General features: G+C 39.3%; 1 protein-coding gene across 1 annotated transcript in view; it reads right to left on the bottom strand.

Annotated features, from left to right (window-relative positions):
* Positions 1 to 389: 389 nt before the first annotated feature.
* The window catches only part of LOC128867213 (uncharacterized), a 35,984-nt gene continuing 16,882 nt past the window's right edge, over positions 390 to 19,491 (bottom strand). The window contains exons 3-8 of the mRNA XM_054108313.1: positions 9,375 to 9,581; positions 2,216 to 5,431; positions 1,797 to 2,145; positions 1,599 to 1,729; positions 1,350 to 1,517; positions 390 to 787 (exon numbers count right to left, since the gene is read on the bottom strand). Of these exons, the coding sequence (XP_053964288.1) occupies positions 431 to 787; positions 1,350 to 1,517; positions 1,599 to 1,729; positions 1,797 to 2,145; positions 2,216 to 5,431; positions 9,375 to 9,581 (4,428 nt within the window). The 3' untranslated portion in view covers positions 390 to 430. The remainder of the gene's footprint in view (positions 788 to 1,349; positions 1,518 to 1,598; positions 1,730 to 1,796; positions 2,146 to 2,215; positions 5,432 to 9,374; positions 9,582 to 19,491) is intronic.

Raw genomic sequence — 19,491 nt, 5'->3', positions numbered from 1 at the left:
TTATATAAAAGTAGAGAAAGATACCAGCTGTCACCGTTTATTTTTGCAATTTAGAGTAGTTTGAGTATTTTTGTTTTTATTCTCGTTTTACACATAATTGTACATATGTATGTGAAGGTGAAATAGTTAATATTATATTTTTTTTATACAATAACTATTACAGTTGAAAAAAGCAGACGCACATTTTTATGCATATCAAATAATTTCTCTTTTCGCTTTTGTTGTTATTCAAAGTTTTTAAATTAAAAATTGTATAGTAGTATTTGTTTTCCATAATATACCTATTTGAGATATATGTATGTGTGTATTTAATTTTCTCATTTTATGTATACGCATTTTCTCTATTATAATAATAATAATTATTATTATTATTCTTTTTTTTTTTGGAATTTTATTTTTTTTTGTGTTTTTTACTCTTTTACTTTATCACTTAAAAGTCTGGATCGTAGTCTCGCTGATAACGAGACGCTCGACTCGCATGATTGCTGTTACTAGTGCTGTTGTTGTTGTACGTGTACATGGGATGCGCATCCGCAAAGGCATCAGGATACTGATGATATGGGTGCTGATGCTGTGACATCGTATGATGCTGCTGCTGCTGGTGATGATGTTGATTATGTGGTTGCTGTTGGTGATGCTGGTGGTGGTGATGGTGAGCACGTTGCAATGAGTCACCCTTTTGTGAGTAGTTAGTTTGAGAATCGTAGAAATAGTCGCCGTGACGTGTGGAACGCCAACTATCGTAGATATTGGAACCGTTGCTGCCGTGCAGGGAATTGGTGAAACGCTATGAAAGTAAAAGTGAAAACAAATGATGAGAATAGGCAACTTTTTATGTGGCGACTACAGTAAGTTATATGATTTTTGTGAGTAGGTAGTGAGATATTTTTAAGAAGTTCTTATACGAGGCTTTGTACATCTTTTCATTGGGCGGATTTTTAAGTGGCGGGTGCCAAACGCAGCGCATAACCAGCTATCCTGAAATGCTTCGCCTTCTCACGTTGGCTCACTCCCGAACGGGTGTTCAGAAGCTACACAGAACATACTTGGGATAATCCCGGAAGTTGTGAGCTGCTTGAACCATATGTTTTGCTTGAACGCGCTTTGTTAAACTCGGTTAAAATCGCATAAGCAGTTATCGCGCCAATTTAGAAAAATTAAGAAGAAGAAGAAGTGTGATATATTTTCAGTTAATACCCTTGCTCGAGGCAACTCCAGCTCATCAGCTGGTGCTGCTTAGGAAGCTCGTATAACTTTAGTAGTTGGTGGATAGCCAAACAGGCAAACACAAGTTTTAGCTCATTTAAATTGATTTTACTTACTCCCTTCACAGTTTGCTCTCCACTCACCTTTGGTTTTATCGGTTGCTTGGTATCATTCCAAGCATCATCTATATTATAGAAATCATCGACGCCATAGTTATCTGCACCGCTCATATGATTGATCTTTAGCTCATTCAGCATATCAGTGGTTAGAGGTATAGGCACCTTCTTGGAGCGCTTTTGTCGATTGAGCAGCTGCAAGCACAGAAATGAAAATAGAAGTTAGTAAGTTACCGCATCAGCAGCGCACTCTCTATCACAGTTGAAATTACTCACCACTGTTACGCCGAAGATGACAACAAAGATCAGTGACCCTGCGCCAATAACAATTACTACAATCGCCCACTGAGGTAACAGTTGATCTTCCTCGGCATACTCCACCATCGGTGAAAGTGATTTGGGTATAACTACGAAGGCAGTTAATAAGTAAATTTATCTTATTTTACTTTTACATCCAGACAATTTAATACTCACCGCTAAAGTCCGTTGCCGCCGGATCGATGACATATTTGCCCATCAAATAAGTGTCCTTGATTAGTTTCTCCTCCTTTGCTTCACGATATGACTCATTCACGCTTTCATCTTCATCCTCATTGTCCGTCTCGTTCTCCGTGTCAGGTTTGTGTGCCAAGATCATATTGGGTGATGGGTGAGTCAAGGCATCGTGGAAGAGTTTCTTAATTTCCAGCGTATTGACATCATCAGTGATGTTGGCCAGTTCGACATAATAGTCTACGAGCACGCTACCCTGACTGAAGCTGTCGATGCGCACCTTCTTGTACCAGCGACTCAGCTGTGGTGCCTTAGAGTAGACTTCGTTGAGCTGGTGGGACAATAAGAATTTAGTGTAAATTTTGTGAAATCTACTTTTAAATTTCCAAACTACCACTTACCTCCGCTTCTACTTCGTGCGCTAGATTCTTCCACTCGAGCGTATTGTGATCCAATAATTCTGGTTTCCACGCAACGCCATCTACAATCTTAATGGTTGCTGCTAGGTCGCAGTCGGCCGTACAGTGTCCAGGTTTTGTGGGACGCGGTGTTGTAGTAGTCGTTGTAGTGGTCGTTGTTGTTGTGGTTGTCGTACTGCTCGACGACAGTAGATCCTCGAAATTGATGTTGGCCGTTCTACTCTGTTCAAGTAATTTCTCAATCGAGATGGGTGTGGTGGATGGCGTTGGCCAACCAGTGAATTCAGTGGTAGCACGTGTAGGAGGTCCCTTCTTTATAACCACCGCTGGTGAATTGTTCATCTCGATTGCTCCGTCACCAATTGTACGCGGCGTCGTTATACGCGTTGCTCCTATGCGTTTGTGTATTCCCTTGGGGAAAACGACTTTGTAACCTGAAGCTGTGGTGCTAGAGGCTGCACCATCAGCGGTGCTGGGCTCAGTGCTTGAGGCTGCTATTAACGTTGTCATGGCCTTTTCTACGGTTTTCACTTCGGTCTTTTCAATAGCTTTCTCCGTCGCCGCACTTGGTTTATAGTCTTTCGGCAATAATTGAGTGATGTCAATAGTCTCTGGCACTGGCAATGTGTCCTTTTCATTTGTCTTATTGAGTTTGAAACCTGGCGGTAGGAATTTCGAGATGTCATCCGCCTTTAATGGTATTATAGCACCCGCCAATTTTTCGGACTCATCATCAGATTTGGATGGTGGCTTGTAACCTGGTGGCAGTAGCTTACTGATACTGTCTTGCACCACTGCGACGGGTTTCTTCATGGGCGCTGCAGTTGTACTCAACTTGTAACCCGGCGGCAAAAACTTGGACAAATCATCCACCAGTGTTACAGGTGGTTTGTCGGTCGTAACTGCTTTGTCTTTGTAGTCTTTTGGCAGCAGTTTATCGAGGTTGTCATCAAACTTAATCTTACTGAACAGATCCTTGATGTCGGCTTTCGTAGTCGCTTCAGTTGTGGTGGGCGGTTTGTAGCCTTTGGGCAAGAGACTTGCGGGCGCTACGTCCTGCACGACTACAGAATTATTCTTGAACGATCGACTAATTGTAGAGTTACGCGCTGGTTTCTTCACTTGAGGATCCGCCACCTCGGGCGCGGTTGTCGTAGTAGTAGTAGTGGTAATCTTACGATTCTTGTACGATGGACGAGGCTTGAAACCAACTGGTAGTAGTCCAGCTAACTCATCCATTTCACTCTCATCAAAGTGATGAACCTTCACTTTCGAGGCAGCAGTGGTTTTCGGTTGGAATTTACGTATATTTGGCACAAATTTTGAACCTGAGGTAGTAGTGGTCGCTTTTGTGGAAACATCCATTTCGGTTATAATCGGATATTTGCCGGAGAGCAGGCCACTAGATAGCTCTGACTGCACACGATCCAACTTGTCAATGATGCTTTCCGTTGAGGAGACAGCCGCACTTGTGCTAGACTTCTCAGTCATATGCGCTATCACCTCTTCGCCACTCTCCGAAGCTTCATCAGTATCCATGTCTTTAGCGTTGTTCTTTGCGTGGATTTTGCGCTCCAACTCGGAGAGTGTCTGTTTGGTTTCCTCCTGTTCGATGGCGGGGAAGGGCAGGAAACGTGCACCGTTTATGCTGCGACTAGTTTGTATGGACGCGATTACCACATAGCTCTCGGTTGTGTTGCTCAAAGATTCATCATTGGTTGTAGAGTTGTCGGCGGTCTTCTCAATTATCTCTTTTTCCTCATCCAGTTTGGCCGGTTGTACTTTGTTCTCCATAAAGATAGCTTCTTCGTCGCTGAAAGGTGTTGTTGAACGTTGTGTGACCGGTGAAGGGAATGCAGTTGAGCCATTCACTACACTCTTGGTAGTCACCACAGATATTACCTCGCGATCGATGGTCTCTTTGTCGCTTTGCGGGGAGCTACTTTCCTGTGTATCGCTTTCTGGCTCGTGATTGGCTTCTTCGGTTTCATCAAATTCTTCATCTTCCTCCTCGTACTCGTCTTCATCGTAATCAGCGCTGCCTTCATAGTTTTCATCATCGTTTTCTTCATGTTCTTCCTCGGTCACCTTATGATTTGCGGGCATAGCGGTAGTGGTCTCGTGCGGTGCAGTTGTGAGCATATCTGCGGTAACCTCTTCAATTTCCTCATCGCTTACGCTGGTTTGCGGTTGTTCAGTGGTGACCACCACCACCTCGGGTGCGCTGGTGCTTGTAGTATCTTCAGCTACTGCTGTAGTTGAGGTTTGATTGTGTTTATCTGTTTTCACCGTGGCGTCAGTAGAGTCCTCTTCGTCCGTATATTCATATTCATACTCCGAACTACGATTTGTAGTGACATCCACTACCTCCTGGTTTGATTCCTCGTCAGTTTTCTTAGCGGTCGAGTTTGATTTGTCATCATCTGTTTGCAGCACTGTCGTCTCCTCACTATCAACCGTGGATGTGGAATGTGTTGTTTCACTTAATGATGCAACCGTTGTCTCTTCGGCCTCATGCAACTCTAATTTCTCCAAACTTGTTTCTTTTGTGGCATCAATATCCGCGGAGTTACCACTCTCATCTTCATAATACTCTTCGCTGTCACTGGTTGGCGTAAAGGAAGGTGTCGGTTTCACAGCAGCAGCAGTGGATTGCTTAAAGAGGCTTTCCTTAACTGGATATTTGATACGTCCAGCGGCAAAGGGCCTTTGCACTTTTGCCACACTTACAGGCTCATTAATTTCGCGACTAATGAATACAGGACGTCTCGGTTGAAAGCTACTCGACTTATTGCCTGTCACGCGCCCAAAGGTGGGGCGCTGCGAGGAGGCTTCCGGGTTGTTATGCGAAGTTTGTTGGTGTTGTGGTTTTGGCGTTTTTAGTGGGTTCTGCGAGCGGTTTGCACCGAAACGATTGTATCGTTTTGGGATCGGCACAGATGCTTCTGTAGTAGATGAGGTGGTCGGCGTATTTGCGCTACTCGGTTGGAAGCGATTGCGTGTATTCTTGAAGGGTGCTTGCGATAATGAAGTCTGGCTTGAATTGGGTGAGAAATCAGAATTGTAGTTAGTTGAGGTAGCGGCCGTGACCACTGGACGATTGCGATTCGAACTAGGCACGAAACCACCACTGCCGAAGGGACGTTGGAAAGAGCCGGTGAGACTGTTAGCCGATGGGCGATTGACAGAAGAGGAACCCTGGAAAAGAGAATACATTTTGTTGAATAATTTTGATATTGAAAGTTAGTTTCGATGGAGGCCTTGCAATGATAGATGCAATATGAAGACCTTTTGGCGTATTAATATATTCATTAAAAATACAACTAGCAAGTACCGCACTCAGACAACATTGTACCGCACTCGGGTTCCCTTTTTAATTTTCTTTAAACTACCAGACTTCCGCAGATATCTGAGTAGATCTTATGGTGCCAAGGCGCCAAGGTGCTCGCTTCTTAACACATTAGTGCCAAAGGTCTCAAGACTGATTCGAGCGAAGGCTGGGCAGACGCACCGAAAGTGGTCCGCCATCGCATCCTCTTCTACACATGCAGGGCAGAGTGCGCTGTCTGAGATGCCTACTTTTTCCATATGCTTCACCCATAGAAAGTTGCCCGTATCAGTCCAACCAGCTGCCTACAGTTCCTTCTGCTTAAGGATGGGAGGATCTGCGACAGTCGATCGGACATGACGGGTAACATCAGTTTAGTCCATCTGCAGCTTGCCAAACTTGTGGGTTGAAATAACCTGTTTGCTAACCGTGGCTTCGATGACTGCATAAGTGAGTCACAGAACACTAGCTAAAGAGTCAGAGGTGTCGTATCCCACGATACCCACGTGTCCCCCGACCGACGTTAGCGTCAGGATATTTTGTCTACCGACATATAGTAGTTTAGCCTGGATTTACAAGGTACCCTTGCAGTGGTTGGATGGCTGTCTAATGCCATGTCCTCAGCTTTGCTGTCGCTGCAGACACATACAGATCTGTCTCTCCACCTGTTTTCCACAACAAAGTTCATTGCTTCTTGAACAGCATACAGCTCCACTTGAAACACACTTGCGTACATTTCAATAGCAAAGTGCAGCTTTGCCCTGCTGAATTCCGTATAGAAACCAGAGCCGGAACCGTGCTTGGTCCTGGAGCCATCCGTGAAAATGCGACAAGAGTTTTTTCCGAGCTCATTTTCAGAGATTGACCACAACTGCGCCTCTGACAGCATTATAATACTTGCGCATCTATTAACATTTGACACACCGATAAAATAAGATGAATTTCGAGGACTGGTTCTACTCTATGCTACGAATGTGAGGTTTTAATATTACGGCCTAATTTCAATTCCCGTAAAATAAATAATTCACTGCTTTCATTCATTCCACTAATGCTAATCCCGAAAATTACCGGGGTTCGAGAAAATTATTTAATTTTGCATATTTTAGCGGCAGGCTAATCACCTACCCTGTCAGAAAGCAAAATAGATTAACGAAACCGACGCAAGCCTGAGTCTTGTCGGGGCCATATGCTCCCGAGTGGAGTGAACAAGGAAATAAAAAAAGCAACATATTTTTGACTGTTTAAGATAATCTAAACCTTTGTACTCAATTTTTTGTCGGGATTTTTTCGGGATTGAAGGTTAAGAAAGATTTTTTCAAATTTATTAAAATCAACTTCCTTGATAGTACTACAAAATTAAGTGCGGTGTATGTATATATATTTCGGGATCGGGTTCGGAATTGATACTGAATTTTTTTGCATTCATTACAAAGTCATCATCGCTGAATTTCATAAACCTGCTCCCAATTGAATCTTTTAATTGCAGCCTCCTTACATTGTGCTCTTCCACATTGGGCCAATTGGCGTTGAACAGGTTTAGCAGCAGGGTGTGGTACATACATGCATACCCTTTCATATACAAATGTATGCATATTTCCACAAGTCTGAATTTTTTTCGCTTTTGCTGCGATTCGCTTTACTCCAAGCTGCCGACTCGCAGTCAATGTGGAGCGCCAGTTCACTTCGTGGCGCTACAATGTAAATCACATACTTGCATCCATACACATATTGTTGTTGTTATTATTTTTATTGTCGATATTATGCAATTGTACGAATGTGGTATTATTATTGACTGATTCGCTTAGATTCGTTGTGCCTTGTCATCGGACTTTTTGACCGATTGTAAAAATGTATTTTTTCCTTTTATGATTTTATGCATGTATGGGTGTGCGTGTGTGTTGCTCCTAACAAGCTCATTGCGCTTAGCCATGAAACTATTGCTCTGGTACCTGACAACCTGCTTTATCGATTTGCCCTGGTTGAAAGCTTTGAAGCAGAGTGGAGTATGGCGGCGTTTTTCGCTGAGTAAGCGTTGCACCTCTCTATCCCCTAATTTCTTATGTTTTTGTCTTTGAGGCGCCGCGGCGTTGTAAAAGTGGGTTTGGCCTTAATTTATTGAAATGTAACAACGAGTTGCTCTATAAATTTAGATATGTCTGCACACACATGCATATACATATGGAAATTTTATAATACATTTTGCAAGCTATTCGTTTAACTATTTGAATTGCAATGATATATTTTCCGCTTGCCTTTCTGTTCTTTAATTGGCGTGCCGTTTCAAAAATGCATACCATGAATTTGTATTTAGTCCAGGTACTTAGATATTTTTATTTATTGAGTTTTCTAAAAATTCGGTAAATTAGTTTAGATGGGGAGGAGTATTCTGCAAAGAGCTCCCCATCAGATTCATATTCACGTTACCGTATAACTGGAGTGTGTTCCAAGCAGAGGTAGCCGCAATCAAAGTAGGAGCTGATTGGGTACTTACTTGCGTAATAACTGTTAAGAAGGTAAATATTTAATCCGAAACTGGTCAGAGAAGGACTGGTTTCACTTTCGATTGCATCAAAATTCTTTGACACTGACCCTTTTGACACTTTGACTCTGGGTATCTCCACTTGACACTACGGGAAGCTGCGAAGCGAACGACCTGGGTAGACAAAGGGCCTGTGAGGGGTAGTGTCCTCGTGAAAAGAGAGGATCGGCATCCCCTTGACAACCTGTGCTCTACTCATGGAAAGATGGGCGTCGCGTCAACTCAGCGAGCGCTGGGCAAGTACACAAACTTGGAAGGTTGCTAAATCCTTCTGGCTAAGTGTGAATTGGAGGCGTTCGAGGGTTATTCTGAGGATGACAAAATCTCAGCGCTCAAATTTCGTGAGTGGTCTCGTGGGCTTAAGATTTAAGCACCTTGCTTCTCACTTCTTTCCTACTCCTACAGATATAGCAGGCCTTGATATCAAAAATCTGATCAACTTCATCAGCAGGATAAAGCGACTAGTCACCGTTCCTAATTCTCAAATACGCAACCCTCTCCTCTTTCCTCCCACCCTTCTCCTTTCTTTCGGTTTCCTTCACCTCTTTTCCCTTTGCAATGGTATCGCAAAGAATGAACTAAAATTCTTCGACCAAGTGGGCCCACTTTCTGAGCAACCATTATAATCTAACCTAACCTAACCTAGTTTAGATGAACTACTCTTAAAAGAATTCATACAGTTTTCCTATGAAGGATTTTCTCAACTCCACACGAACTTAAAACGCCTCGATCTTTTAGAAAATTCAGTCTGTCCCTCCAGTGCTAAATTCACTGTACCTAAACTCCCCATATTCTCGAAGAATTGGTTCTCTAGAAATTTAAAGCGCTTTTCTCAAAGTGCAGTGCCTTGTGCGCAAAAGGCCGCATAAACTTCCAAACAGCAACAAGTGACTTGCTTGCGCCACCTACGATTAGTCATTGACAGCAGCAGCCTGCCGATGCTAAATAAATGGTTTTCTAAGCTGTTGGGTCTAAACTATGCACCTCTCTTGCAAATTCATACATCTCTCGCTGGGAAAAATAATTTTTCTGCCTCATGCATTTAACGAATTATTTTAACTTTTATTTTCTTCAGCCTAACCCTTGAGATCTCCGTGGCTTTCGAACCATTGACGATAGTCAAATTTTGTAAAGGTAGTATACCAAATTTTGTCATAAGTTTCTAATATATTATTTTTTTCTTTCTTCTTACAAACTTTTCAAAGCATATTTGAAAAATATGATCTCGGAAACTATTTTCCTTTCCCAAATTTTCACGCATTTTTTTCACTTACCGCTTCATTGAAGTGCGCTAAAAACTGTGTCTGTTGATGTGGCACATTTACGCGTCCTGGGGTTTGTTGTGAGGGCACAAATCCGCCGCTATTCGGACGTATCGCCTTGGAACGTGAGAAGCCGCTAGCTGCGGTACTTAGGCCTGTCGAAGCTGGCGCGCCAAAGGGACGCGGTGAAATGTCGTAGAAGTCGGGATTACGAGTTTGCTGCAATTGAGAGAAGGAAAATTTGATTAAAAATAGCCAAGGAAGACTCTAATAATAAATATACTACGTAATTACATTATATGATCGAACACTTCGAATCATTGTGGGCTTTGTGCCCTTCTTACATTCGACGTAATCTCTCTTTAGAGTATTTACTTGCATGTACCATGTATTTACTAACAAAAAGTATGCTGTTGTATTTAAACCGCAGCTTTCAACTGTTCTAATCAAGACGCCGAGGTATAACTTTAGTAACTGTACCTGCTCGCTATCCTCAAAGTTTTCTGTTAAACAGTTTTCGAAAGGCGAGGAGAGCTCCTGAATCAGAGCTGGTACACAGAGAAACAATAAATGGTCAAGCTCAATGGTCAAGCTCGCCAACGACGAAGATTTTATAAATCGTTTCGACGTAATTTTAATAAGTTTAAACTTTTGTCAGCAATATCCTTCAGAGGTGAAAAGTATGTCGATCCCATGCAGTTGCAACGAGTTCTGCTTAGAGCAGGACAGTGGCAAAGGAGTAGCACGCCTTGTTCTGGAACAATCCCAGATATGGATTGAGACAATATCCCGTCAGTTCTCCAGCCAATATTTTACATTCCTTCCGTGGGAGTGATAAAATAAAGTTAATTGTTTGCAAGTTCGTAGCATTATTTTGACAACCCTGTGGGGGATCGAGGCTTCTCATATAGACTGTGCTTCCAGAGTTAGTTCGACGTCTAGTTCCGTTTTCAAAACTGAGAGCGGGGGAGCTAATTGAATTTTTTCTAGAACAACTACTCTTAGATTGCCTCTCTTAGAAGTAATAAATTACTTTTTTATTATTTTTGATCTAAGAGGTCGTAATCGTGGGTTCTTAGGGCTCTCATTGACAGGCATCTAGGATAGTCACTGTCGTTAGCGATCGAAATACGCTTATTCTGACTGGCAATGGAATCATCACTTGTTAAGCACAATTCGCTCAAAAATAGATCCGCAGAAGTACTAACGACATAAAATCTGAAAATCGTATTTAGTAGTGTCAAGTTTCCATACTTATGGAAGATCCATGCATCGTTATAAATCACATAATAGTGAAATGAGAGGATAAGTTTTCACAATTTCAATTCTTTTCCGCGGTTTGTGCGAAAACAATTCAGAGACTCTGATTCTGCCTAGAATTGCTCCTGAATGTTTGTAAAGAGTAGGAAATATATACCACAGAAAAAATCTGTGACTGTGTGCTGGTGTTCATGTAAGCTATATCCTACTATATATACATACTGTACTGTGGGCAAAAAGTAAGGTGAATTTGGTTGTAAAATGAAAAATGTTTATTTATTCTTGTAAATCAATTTCATCCTCTTCAAAATATTCCCCTCTCGATGAAATACACTTATGCCAACGATTTTTCCAATCTCCGAAACATGTCAAATAGTCCATTTCCGGTATAGCCATCAGCACCTTTTTTGATTCAGATTTTATCTCCCCAATCGACTCGAAACGCGTTCCACGGAGTGGTCTCTTGAGTTTTGGGAATAGCCAGAAGTCACACGGAGCCAAATCAGGCGAATACGGTGGTTGCGGAACAATATGCGTGGATTTTTTGGCGAAATGGTCACGAAGAACGAGTGCAGTGTGAGACGGTGCATTATCGTGATGCAAAAACCAAAAGTTGTTGGCCCATAATTCTGGCCTTTTTGCGAATTGCTTCACGTAAACGACGCATAACGCTCAAATAACATTCCTTATTAACAGGTGGAAGGAATTCATAGTGCACCACACCATGAAAATCGAAAAAAACTGTCATCATGATCTTTATTTTTGAACGATTTTGACGTGCCCTTTTCGGTCTGACCTCGCTTTTAGCACGATATTCGCTTGATTGGTCGGTTGTTTCAGGGTCGCAAGCATAAATCCAAGTCTCATCTCCCGTAATGATGCATTTGAGCTTGTCCTGATAGTCTGAAAGCATTGTTTCACACACATCAACGCGACGACTTTTTTCCAAGAAATTGAGAGTTTTCGGTACCAAACGAGATTTGACTTTTCGTAGGCCCAAATGGTCCTCTCAAAATGGTTTTCACAGATCCTTCTGATATTCCGATCATATCAGTAAGGTCTTTAACAGTCAACCGACGATTTTTGAGCACTAACTCCTTCACTTTATTGACGTGTTGGTCATCTGTTGACGTCGATGGTCGTCCGGAGCGCTCCAAGTCATCAACACGTTCTCGACCCTCTTATAAACATTTTTCTGCGACATGGTCGAACCACCAAATGCCTTCTGCAACATGCTAAACGTTTCCGCAGCCGAAATTTCATTCCGCAAACAAAATTTGATGGCACTTCTCTGCTCAATCAAATCAGACATTGTAAAAATCGAAAAATGCACTCTTGGTCGTTTCGTGAACACAAGCGTAAATATATTACTGATAATGACATTCACATGAAAGTTGCCCCAGATGTTACTAACAGTGCTACCAACTCATGAAAAAAATAACTAGAGCGAAATTTTAATCCCGCGAAGTTTGACAAATAAATTCACCTTACTTTTTGCCGACAGTAGTATATAGAGTAGTTAAATTCTGAAGAGCCACTGCACGTGGGCTTGTCAAACGATTTGCCCAATGCCCAATTCGAGATCCTGCTGATCATTTGTTAACCAGGATTCTTGGTGAGCCAATGCGGACTCCAAAGAGCTCATCATGGACTAAACGAAGTTTGCAAAAAGAGAACAAAAGTTCCCTCTTCTTGCACTATCTCACGTTCTACCTGCAGCATGCGTCAAAATAGTATCACCTCAATAATTTAGCAATTCTTGACTATTTTTTTGTTGTGTGTTATTTGTTTTTTTTTTTATATAAAAGTATAGCTCATTGCCTAACAAAAAACCACATACATAAATCCATATTTCAAAATTTATATATTAATATACAAAAATTAGAGAAATCCGCACATTTTTTCATTATAATTCCATGGTCTTTAATTAGAATTTCTAGGGAAATTTTTGGCACGCAATTTTATAGCTTATTAAATTTTACTACATATAATGAAGTGCAAGTTTAAAGTTGCTAAAAAATTCCATTGCTTTATTGTATTCTTTTTTCCGGTGGTGTTACGCATTATCTCCATATAAAAAAGTGGCGTGAGCCAAATTTGAGGTGAACTTCATGGACAAGTCGTCGAACTGAATTAAGTCGAAGGACTCTAACGAGCTAAAATCTGAAGTTCGTCTATCATACTTGTTAAGAGAGGATGCTTATGACAAAAACTATAATCAAAACGCAGAGGCAATGGATTGAACGTACGAAACGACAAATTTCCCAAAGACAATCCTTAAGGAGTTTTTGTATTAGGCTTAAAACACTTTTGCGAAAATTTTTTTATTTATAAAAAGTAGTTATTTCTCCCTTTTAAAGCGAGATTTCACTTCCTCAACTAATATTTTAAACACTCCCAAATTTTCCAAAATAATAATATTCGCTATCACCTTTTTTCAATATTTTTTTGGCATGTCTAATAACTGAACGTCGGCACATACATATTTCTACTTTTTTCACGCCCGCACAACAAAATGCGCACTCATTGTTATGCTCTGTTTGCTAGCGGCAGCAGCAGCTACAAAATGATGCATGTTGCACGTTACTACAACAACCAGGGTGCAACGAACAGACTGAATTTGCATTCTTTTTTATTATATTTTTCATTTTTTTTTTTAATATATTTTTTAACTTTTCATTGAAACTAGTTTTGTGTTTTGTTTTGTTAGGTGCGATTGGTGTTGTGCTGAAGTCATTACTTTTATTAATATAAGGCTTATATTTATGTGGGTCTGCAGGTGTATTTTTCTAAGCATGCTTCTAAGTGAGGGCGCTCGCCCTGCAGGAAACTCTTAAGCAAGTATGTGAAAATTCTAATTCATAACTAGTGTACTTTGTGGTCACCTACGAGCTAGTCACGAAGTGACTCGATTTTAACTAGTCCGAAATAGGGTTGTTTAAAGAAAATTATGTGTATTAGGTATTTTCCGGTTGCAAATGTAGAATTTTTTGGATTTTAATATAATCGATTTGTATTTTTGTCTATTAATACATGAAATTAAATTAAATTTGTTGTTTGTGGTTTTAAAAAAATTGCTTTCAAGCTCATAAAAAGCATTTTAAATTTTTTTTTCTGCTGTTGCTTTTGTTGTTGTTATTGTCGTAGCAGTATACAAATTCCACCGTCTGCTGTGGTAACGATTTTCGTCTGTCTATTTTTCGGCTTAGTCTCTGAAACGGTTGAACCGATTTTGATGGCACTTTCACCGACCGGTAGGGGAATTTTAAAAGGTACGGGGACTTCTATAATAACCAGTTAGATGGAGCTATCGTCGAAATATATGAAAAAATTCTATTTATAGTCTCATTTTTTTTTTGACATGCATACATAAGTTTCTACTTATACAACTCGTTGCAAAAATAAACGAACACTTTTCTCGCGAATATCGATGTAATTTTAAGTGCCTGAGTTATAAGACCAATTTTTAAAGAGCTTTGTTCTGATAATAGTAAAACTTTTCGCTGCGAACCCTAGCGGATGTAAGAAAGACTGAAACAAACAAATCAAAAACCATTCCTGACCTTTGTAAAATTTTGCATATTTGAGATTCAACAGTGATTATCCCCACTCACTCTAGATAACTGGCGACATAGCTGTATAGTGTCTGGTCAGACAGACGATTGTATTTGAGTGAAGTGTCCAAATGAATGTCCAGCAATTTGTTATGGTGTATTCATTTGTTCAAAATGTTTTAGTTTTCATTAACAATCATTTAAAGTGTATGGAAATCAATCAAAATTTATTAGGTGATCTCTGTTTTACATTTATCACAAATTTTTTTGTTCTAAAAAATGCGTTCAATAGAGAAAATTCGTTTTACAATTGAAAATGATCTTAAATACTTGCGAGCTTGCTGGCCCAAAGCAAAATTTGTATTCGGTTCTTAGTAGAATTTTTCACAAATGCCTTAAAGAACTTAAAAATGGTGCTCCAAAGTAGGTCACTGAGACATCACATTGTTGTCACAACATAAAAACTACTCATAAATGTTTGAGGCATGCTGCTGAAGTGACAGTCCTAGGTCGCATATAGGCATCCCCGTATATATCACCTCAACATTTTGACAAGTTTTGACATTTTATTTATTTGAATTTACATTCTAATTATTTTTTTATAAAAAAAATATATTTCCTTTTGTTATAAATACCATATTAATCCAAACTTCAGATTTTGTGCTAGATTTATATTACAAAAATCGACAATTTTAATCAAAATTTAGTCAGAACTACAGAGAGCAATGTATCAGAATTAAAAAAACTTTGGGTACGGAATTTTATAGCCCATTGAAACTCTTAGTAAAGAACAATTTGCGCAATACAGGAAAGGAAAAAATATATAAAAAATCAAACCGATTTTCTAACAACTTCAAACTTGCACTTTTTGCACTAAAATATAATAGGTTATAAAACTGAATACCCGAAGTTTTTTTTTTAATTTTGATACTTTTTTTTTCTTGTAATTCTGATTAAACTTTCATGAATTTTCCAATGCTGCTGGAAAAAAATGTTCAAACTTTTTTTTGAAGTTCAGTTTATTATTTATAAATTTATCATACTTTCTGCCTCGAAAACTGATGAAATGCAAATTTTTTTGCATTGTTTTAGAAATGCGACAATTCAGAATTGGTGAAATTCGCAACAGGGTACTTATTTAAGTGTATTTGTGCATGAGTGCGTGTGCTGTGTGGCGTTTGTAGTCACACTCTAAGTAATTTAGCGCAATTGTAACGAGTAATTTGTGGCGCCCCTGCAAAAATCGAGTCAAACGCCTGCAGATATTAATTCACATATCGTATCGTATATGTATGTATGTATGTTTGTAGGTGTTTGCGGCTCAAAGCTTGCTAAGTGGATCACTTAAGTTAATTGAGTGCGACAAACTAATTGCAAATTTGTACTTTTATTTTATTTAAAAATATTTTGTAATTTGTATATTTGTTGTAAATTGTTTTTTTTTTTGGAATAGCTGAATAACGGAAATTGAACATTTAATAAAACATAAATCGGTGTTCATTGCAGATATCAAAAGAAAAAAATGTTTGTATACAGAAAATATTTTTAAATCCTTTTTGCTTTGCTGAATTTCTCATGAATGTTGAATAGGGATATAGAAATAAGATGTAGGACATAAGATGTAAGATATCAGATATTATATAAGCTACAAAATAGCAGGCAAAATGTTGATTAATCGAAAAAATGTATATCAAGGCCCATTTTCGAAGGAAATATAAATTTGTAATTTTCTTCAAGTAAAGGAGAGCTCGGCCAAACATCCAAAACGGGTGTACGCGCCAATTATATATATATATTGTATATATATATAAAGGGGATCAAAGGGAATATATACGTGTATATACATATAATTGGCGCATACACCCTTTTTGTGTGTTTGGCTGAGCTCTTCCTCTTATTTGGGGTGGGCTTTTTGATGCTGTTCCGCAAATAAAGAGACCTACAGTTTCGAGCCGACTCCGAACGGCAGATATGTTTTATGGCAGAAATACACTCGGAGGTTTACCATTGCCTGCCGAGGGGCGACCGCTATTAGAAAAAACTTGTTTCTCAATTTTGGTGTTTCACCTAGATTCGAACCCACGTTTTCTCTCTGAATTCCGAATAGTAGTTACGCACAAATCCATTCGAAAGTAAAAATACCCATTTAAGTTAATATAATATATAAGAAAAAATGATACTTAAACCACACTTTCAATGAAACTTTATGACTCCCCACAAAAAAAGTCCATTTTATTCTCCTCTCATTACCGCACTTGACTTTCTTCTTCTTAATTGACTTTGGAAACATTTAATCAGTGGACATCCGAACTGACAGTGACCTAGACCTTTGTACTAGCGCTTCGCCAATTTTTAGCGTGTGGTCTTCACCAGCTACACTCTCCACTATTATAATGAATTGTTTTTGTATTTTGTCGTATTTTCACTTGACTTTGATGAACCTTTCACTTTACTTGAAAATACAGCAGCAAACACCAATATTTGCAAACGTGTGGCAAGTGCCTTTGTACATATGTATTAGTTATTGTGTGCATTGACGTTTGCCGGGTTTCACTTTTTCATAACCGCAGCTATTTAGTATTTACTATAGCAAATTAACTATTAAAAGAGTCTAAACGAGCGAAAGCAGGGAAAAACAGAAGCTTGAGTAACAGATAGCAGATGAGCAGTGCCGTAAGGAAAATCCAAATGTGAAGTACACACGGACATACTTGTGCTGGTGCTGTAAGAAATATAGTTAAGAGGAGTGATATTCCTAAAGGTAGCAAAGACCTATCGATGACTTCATTAGAGCCATATTTTTTTATATAAATCTGAGCTTTAAAAAGTTATAGTTAAACAGTACAGCGTAGCGGCTACCGTGGACTTTCGCTGTGGAGAGCTTATTTGCGGCTTTGTTGCACTTTTATGCTCTTAAGAAAAAAACAAAAAATATTTTAAATGGCGTTAGCTATTTGACTGTAGAAATGTGAAATTTTTGGCGAAAATTGTTTTGCATTTTAAGTCTCTACAATAATTTAGTATGACACTTTGAATTGCGCGTGGGAAAAATGATTTTTTAAGTCTGCGAAACTTTGCTGGTTGACATAAAGGCAAAGCTGATTAGATTAAGATGTTTTTAAACTACGAAACCCCAAAAAATTTTAGAAACTTCGAATTCATTTGCGCTGGTGGCACAAACTTAATCACGCTAACGGAAGACTTATAATTTTTGCAAATGATGTCGTATAGCAATCATATTTCACACTCGTCAACTACACCACTGCAGCATACAAACAGACAAGTAATGGAGCACGTAAAGGTCAAAACAAAGATTTCCATCACTCAAAATAATTTTTGTTGTTATTTAGTAAAAAAGTAATTCAAAACTAGATTCAAAAATTGGATGAGTAAAATTTGAAAAAAGCACCTAGAGAATGGGAACTCCTAAAACAGTCAGGCTAAAAGGCCCGTTGTATTCGAAGGTCTGCAAAATAAAAGGGTTCACAGTCAAGAGGAACGAGGAAAGGAGAGAAGTGACAGAGAGAAAGAGATAGGATAGAATCGCGCTAGTCCTGTGAGAATTCTCCAGTTTCTTTGGCAAATCTGCAAATATTCGCCAGTTTGAGAGAATGAATTTTACAGGTTCTCATGACATCGAAACCCAAAATTTGTAGCTTTACTCTAGAAAAGGCAGGACATTCACAGGGAAAATGCTCAGTGCTAAACGGCTCCTCTAAGCAGGCAAATCGGGTACTCAATGATTCCAGTAGCGGTCCTATGTTAACCCCATGGGTTGTGTTCTGCAATAATATCGACCATCTTACTACAAACAGACAAGCAATGGAGCGCGTAAAGGGCAAAATAAAGATTTTCATCATTCAAATTAATTATTGTTTTAATTTAGTAAAAAAGTTATTCAAAATTGTATTTAAAAATTTAATGATTAATTTTATAATGTTTTTCGAGTTAATTTTTTTTCTTTCCTCCCGGCCAAGCTCTTCATCATTTGGTTCTTTCAACGCAATGGAGGTCTTCCTCTTCCTCTGCTGCCACCTTTTGGCATCGTGTCGAATAGTTACTTTCAGAGCCCGTGCGCCTGTGCTCCTCAGCTTGGTATGATCTAGACAGCAGAGCCACATCCGTGTATGCGTTCATTTCATACAGCTCATCGTTCCATCATTCCGTCTTAATGTAAATTTTCCGAAAAACGGCTGCTGAATTTTTTTCATATAGCAACTGCAGTTAAGAAAAACTAGAGTTTTTTCTTTTTTTTTTAAACGGTTTAATCTATATCTTTTCACATGAGATCCATTTTTATATTGAATAAAGTGTCAAAAATGTCAAAAGTGTAAAGTCCAAGGCAATTGAGTAGTAAAGTCCTCTCTCGACGAACAAAACTAACACACTACAAGACTCTCATCATGCCCGCCCTAACGTATGGCGCAGAAGCTTGGACGACGACAACATCCGATGAGGCGACGCTTGGAGTGTTTGAGAGTAAGATTCTGCGCAAGATTTTGGACCTTTGCACGTTGGCAACGACGAATATCGCAGGCGATGGAACGATGAGTTGTATGAGCTTTATGACGACTTAGACATAGCGCAGCGAATAAAGATCAAGCGGCTACGTTGGCTGGGTCATGTCGTCCGAATGGATACAAACGCTCCGGCTTTGAAAGTATTCGATGCGGTACCAGCTGGTGGTAACAGAGGAAGAGGAAGGTCTCCTCTGTGTTGGAAAGATCAGGTAGAGAAGGACTTGACTTCACTGGGTGTGTCCAATTGGCGCCGATTAGCACGAGAAAGAAACGACTGGCGCGCTTTGTTAAACTCGGCCAAAATCGCGTAAGCGGTTATAGCGCCAATTAAGAAGAAGAAAAAAGTGTCAAAAGTTCTCCGAAAAAAATATTAAAAATCTTAGAAATTTTTTAGCCGCTTAAAATTTGCACTTCATTATACCAAAATTTTATGGACTTTAAAACTGCGTACTTGAAATTTTTCTGAAAATTCAAATTAGCGAATTTAAAATTTAGATGAAAATTTGTTAATTTTTTCTAAATTTTGTAAGAAGTTTGAAATTTCCATTTTTGAGATTTTGATTAATAAATGAGCAAGATTTAAAAGTGAAAAATAACAAAAAAAATTTTAATTCGAAAAACATTGTAATTACACTGCCCTGCATCGGTTTTGCGAATAAGATGGGACCTAGTGATCCCGAAGGGAATTTTCGCGCTAAGCACTACTCTAAGGGTGCATGCGAACAATTTGGGTTTGGGCATATTTCAAAGAGCAAAGTTCAACCTTCAATTACTTACAATAACGAAGATCGTAGC

This window comes from Anastrepha ludens, chromosome 6 (assembly GCF_028408465.1).
Source record: "Anastrepha ludens isolate Willacy chromosome 6, idAnaLude1.1, whole genome shotgun sequence".
Taxonomy (NCBI): domain Eukaryota; kingdom Metazoa; phylum Arthropoda; class Insecta; order Diptera; family Tephritidae; genus Anastrepha; species Anastrepha ludens.
Note: the sequence above shows the minus strand (reverse complement) of the source record. Positions and strands in the feature narration are given on the sequence as shown.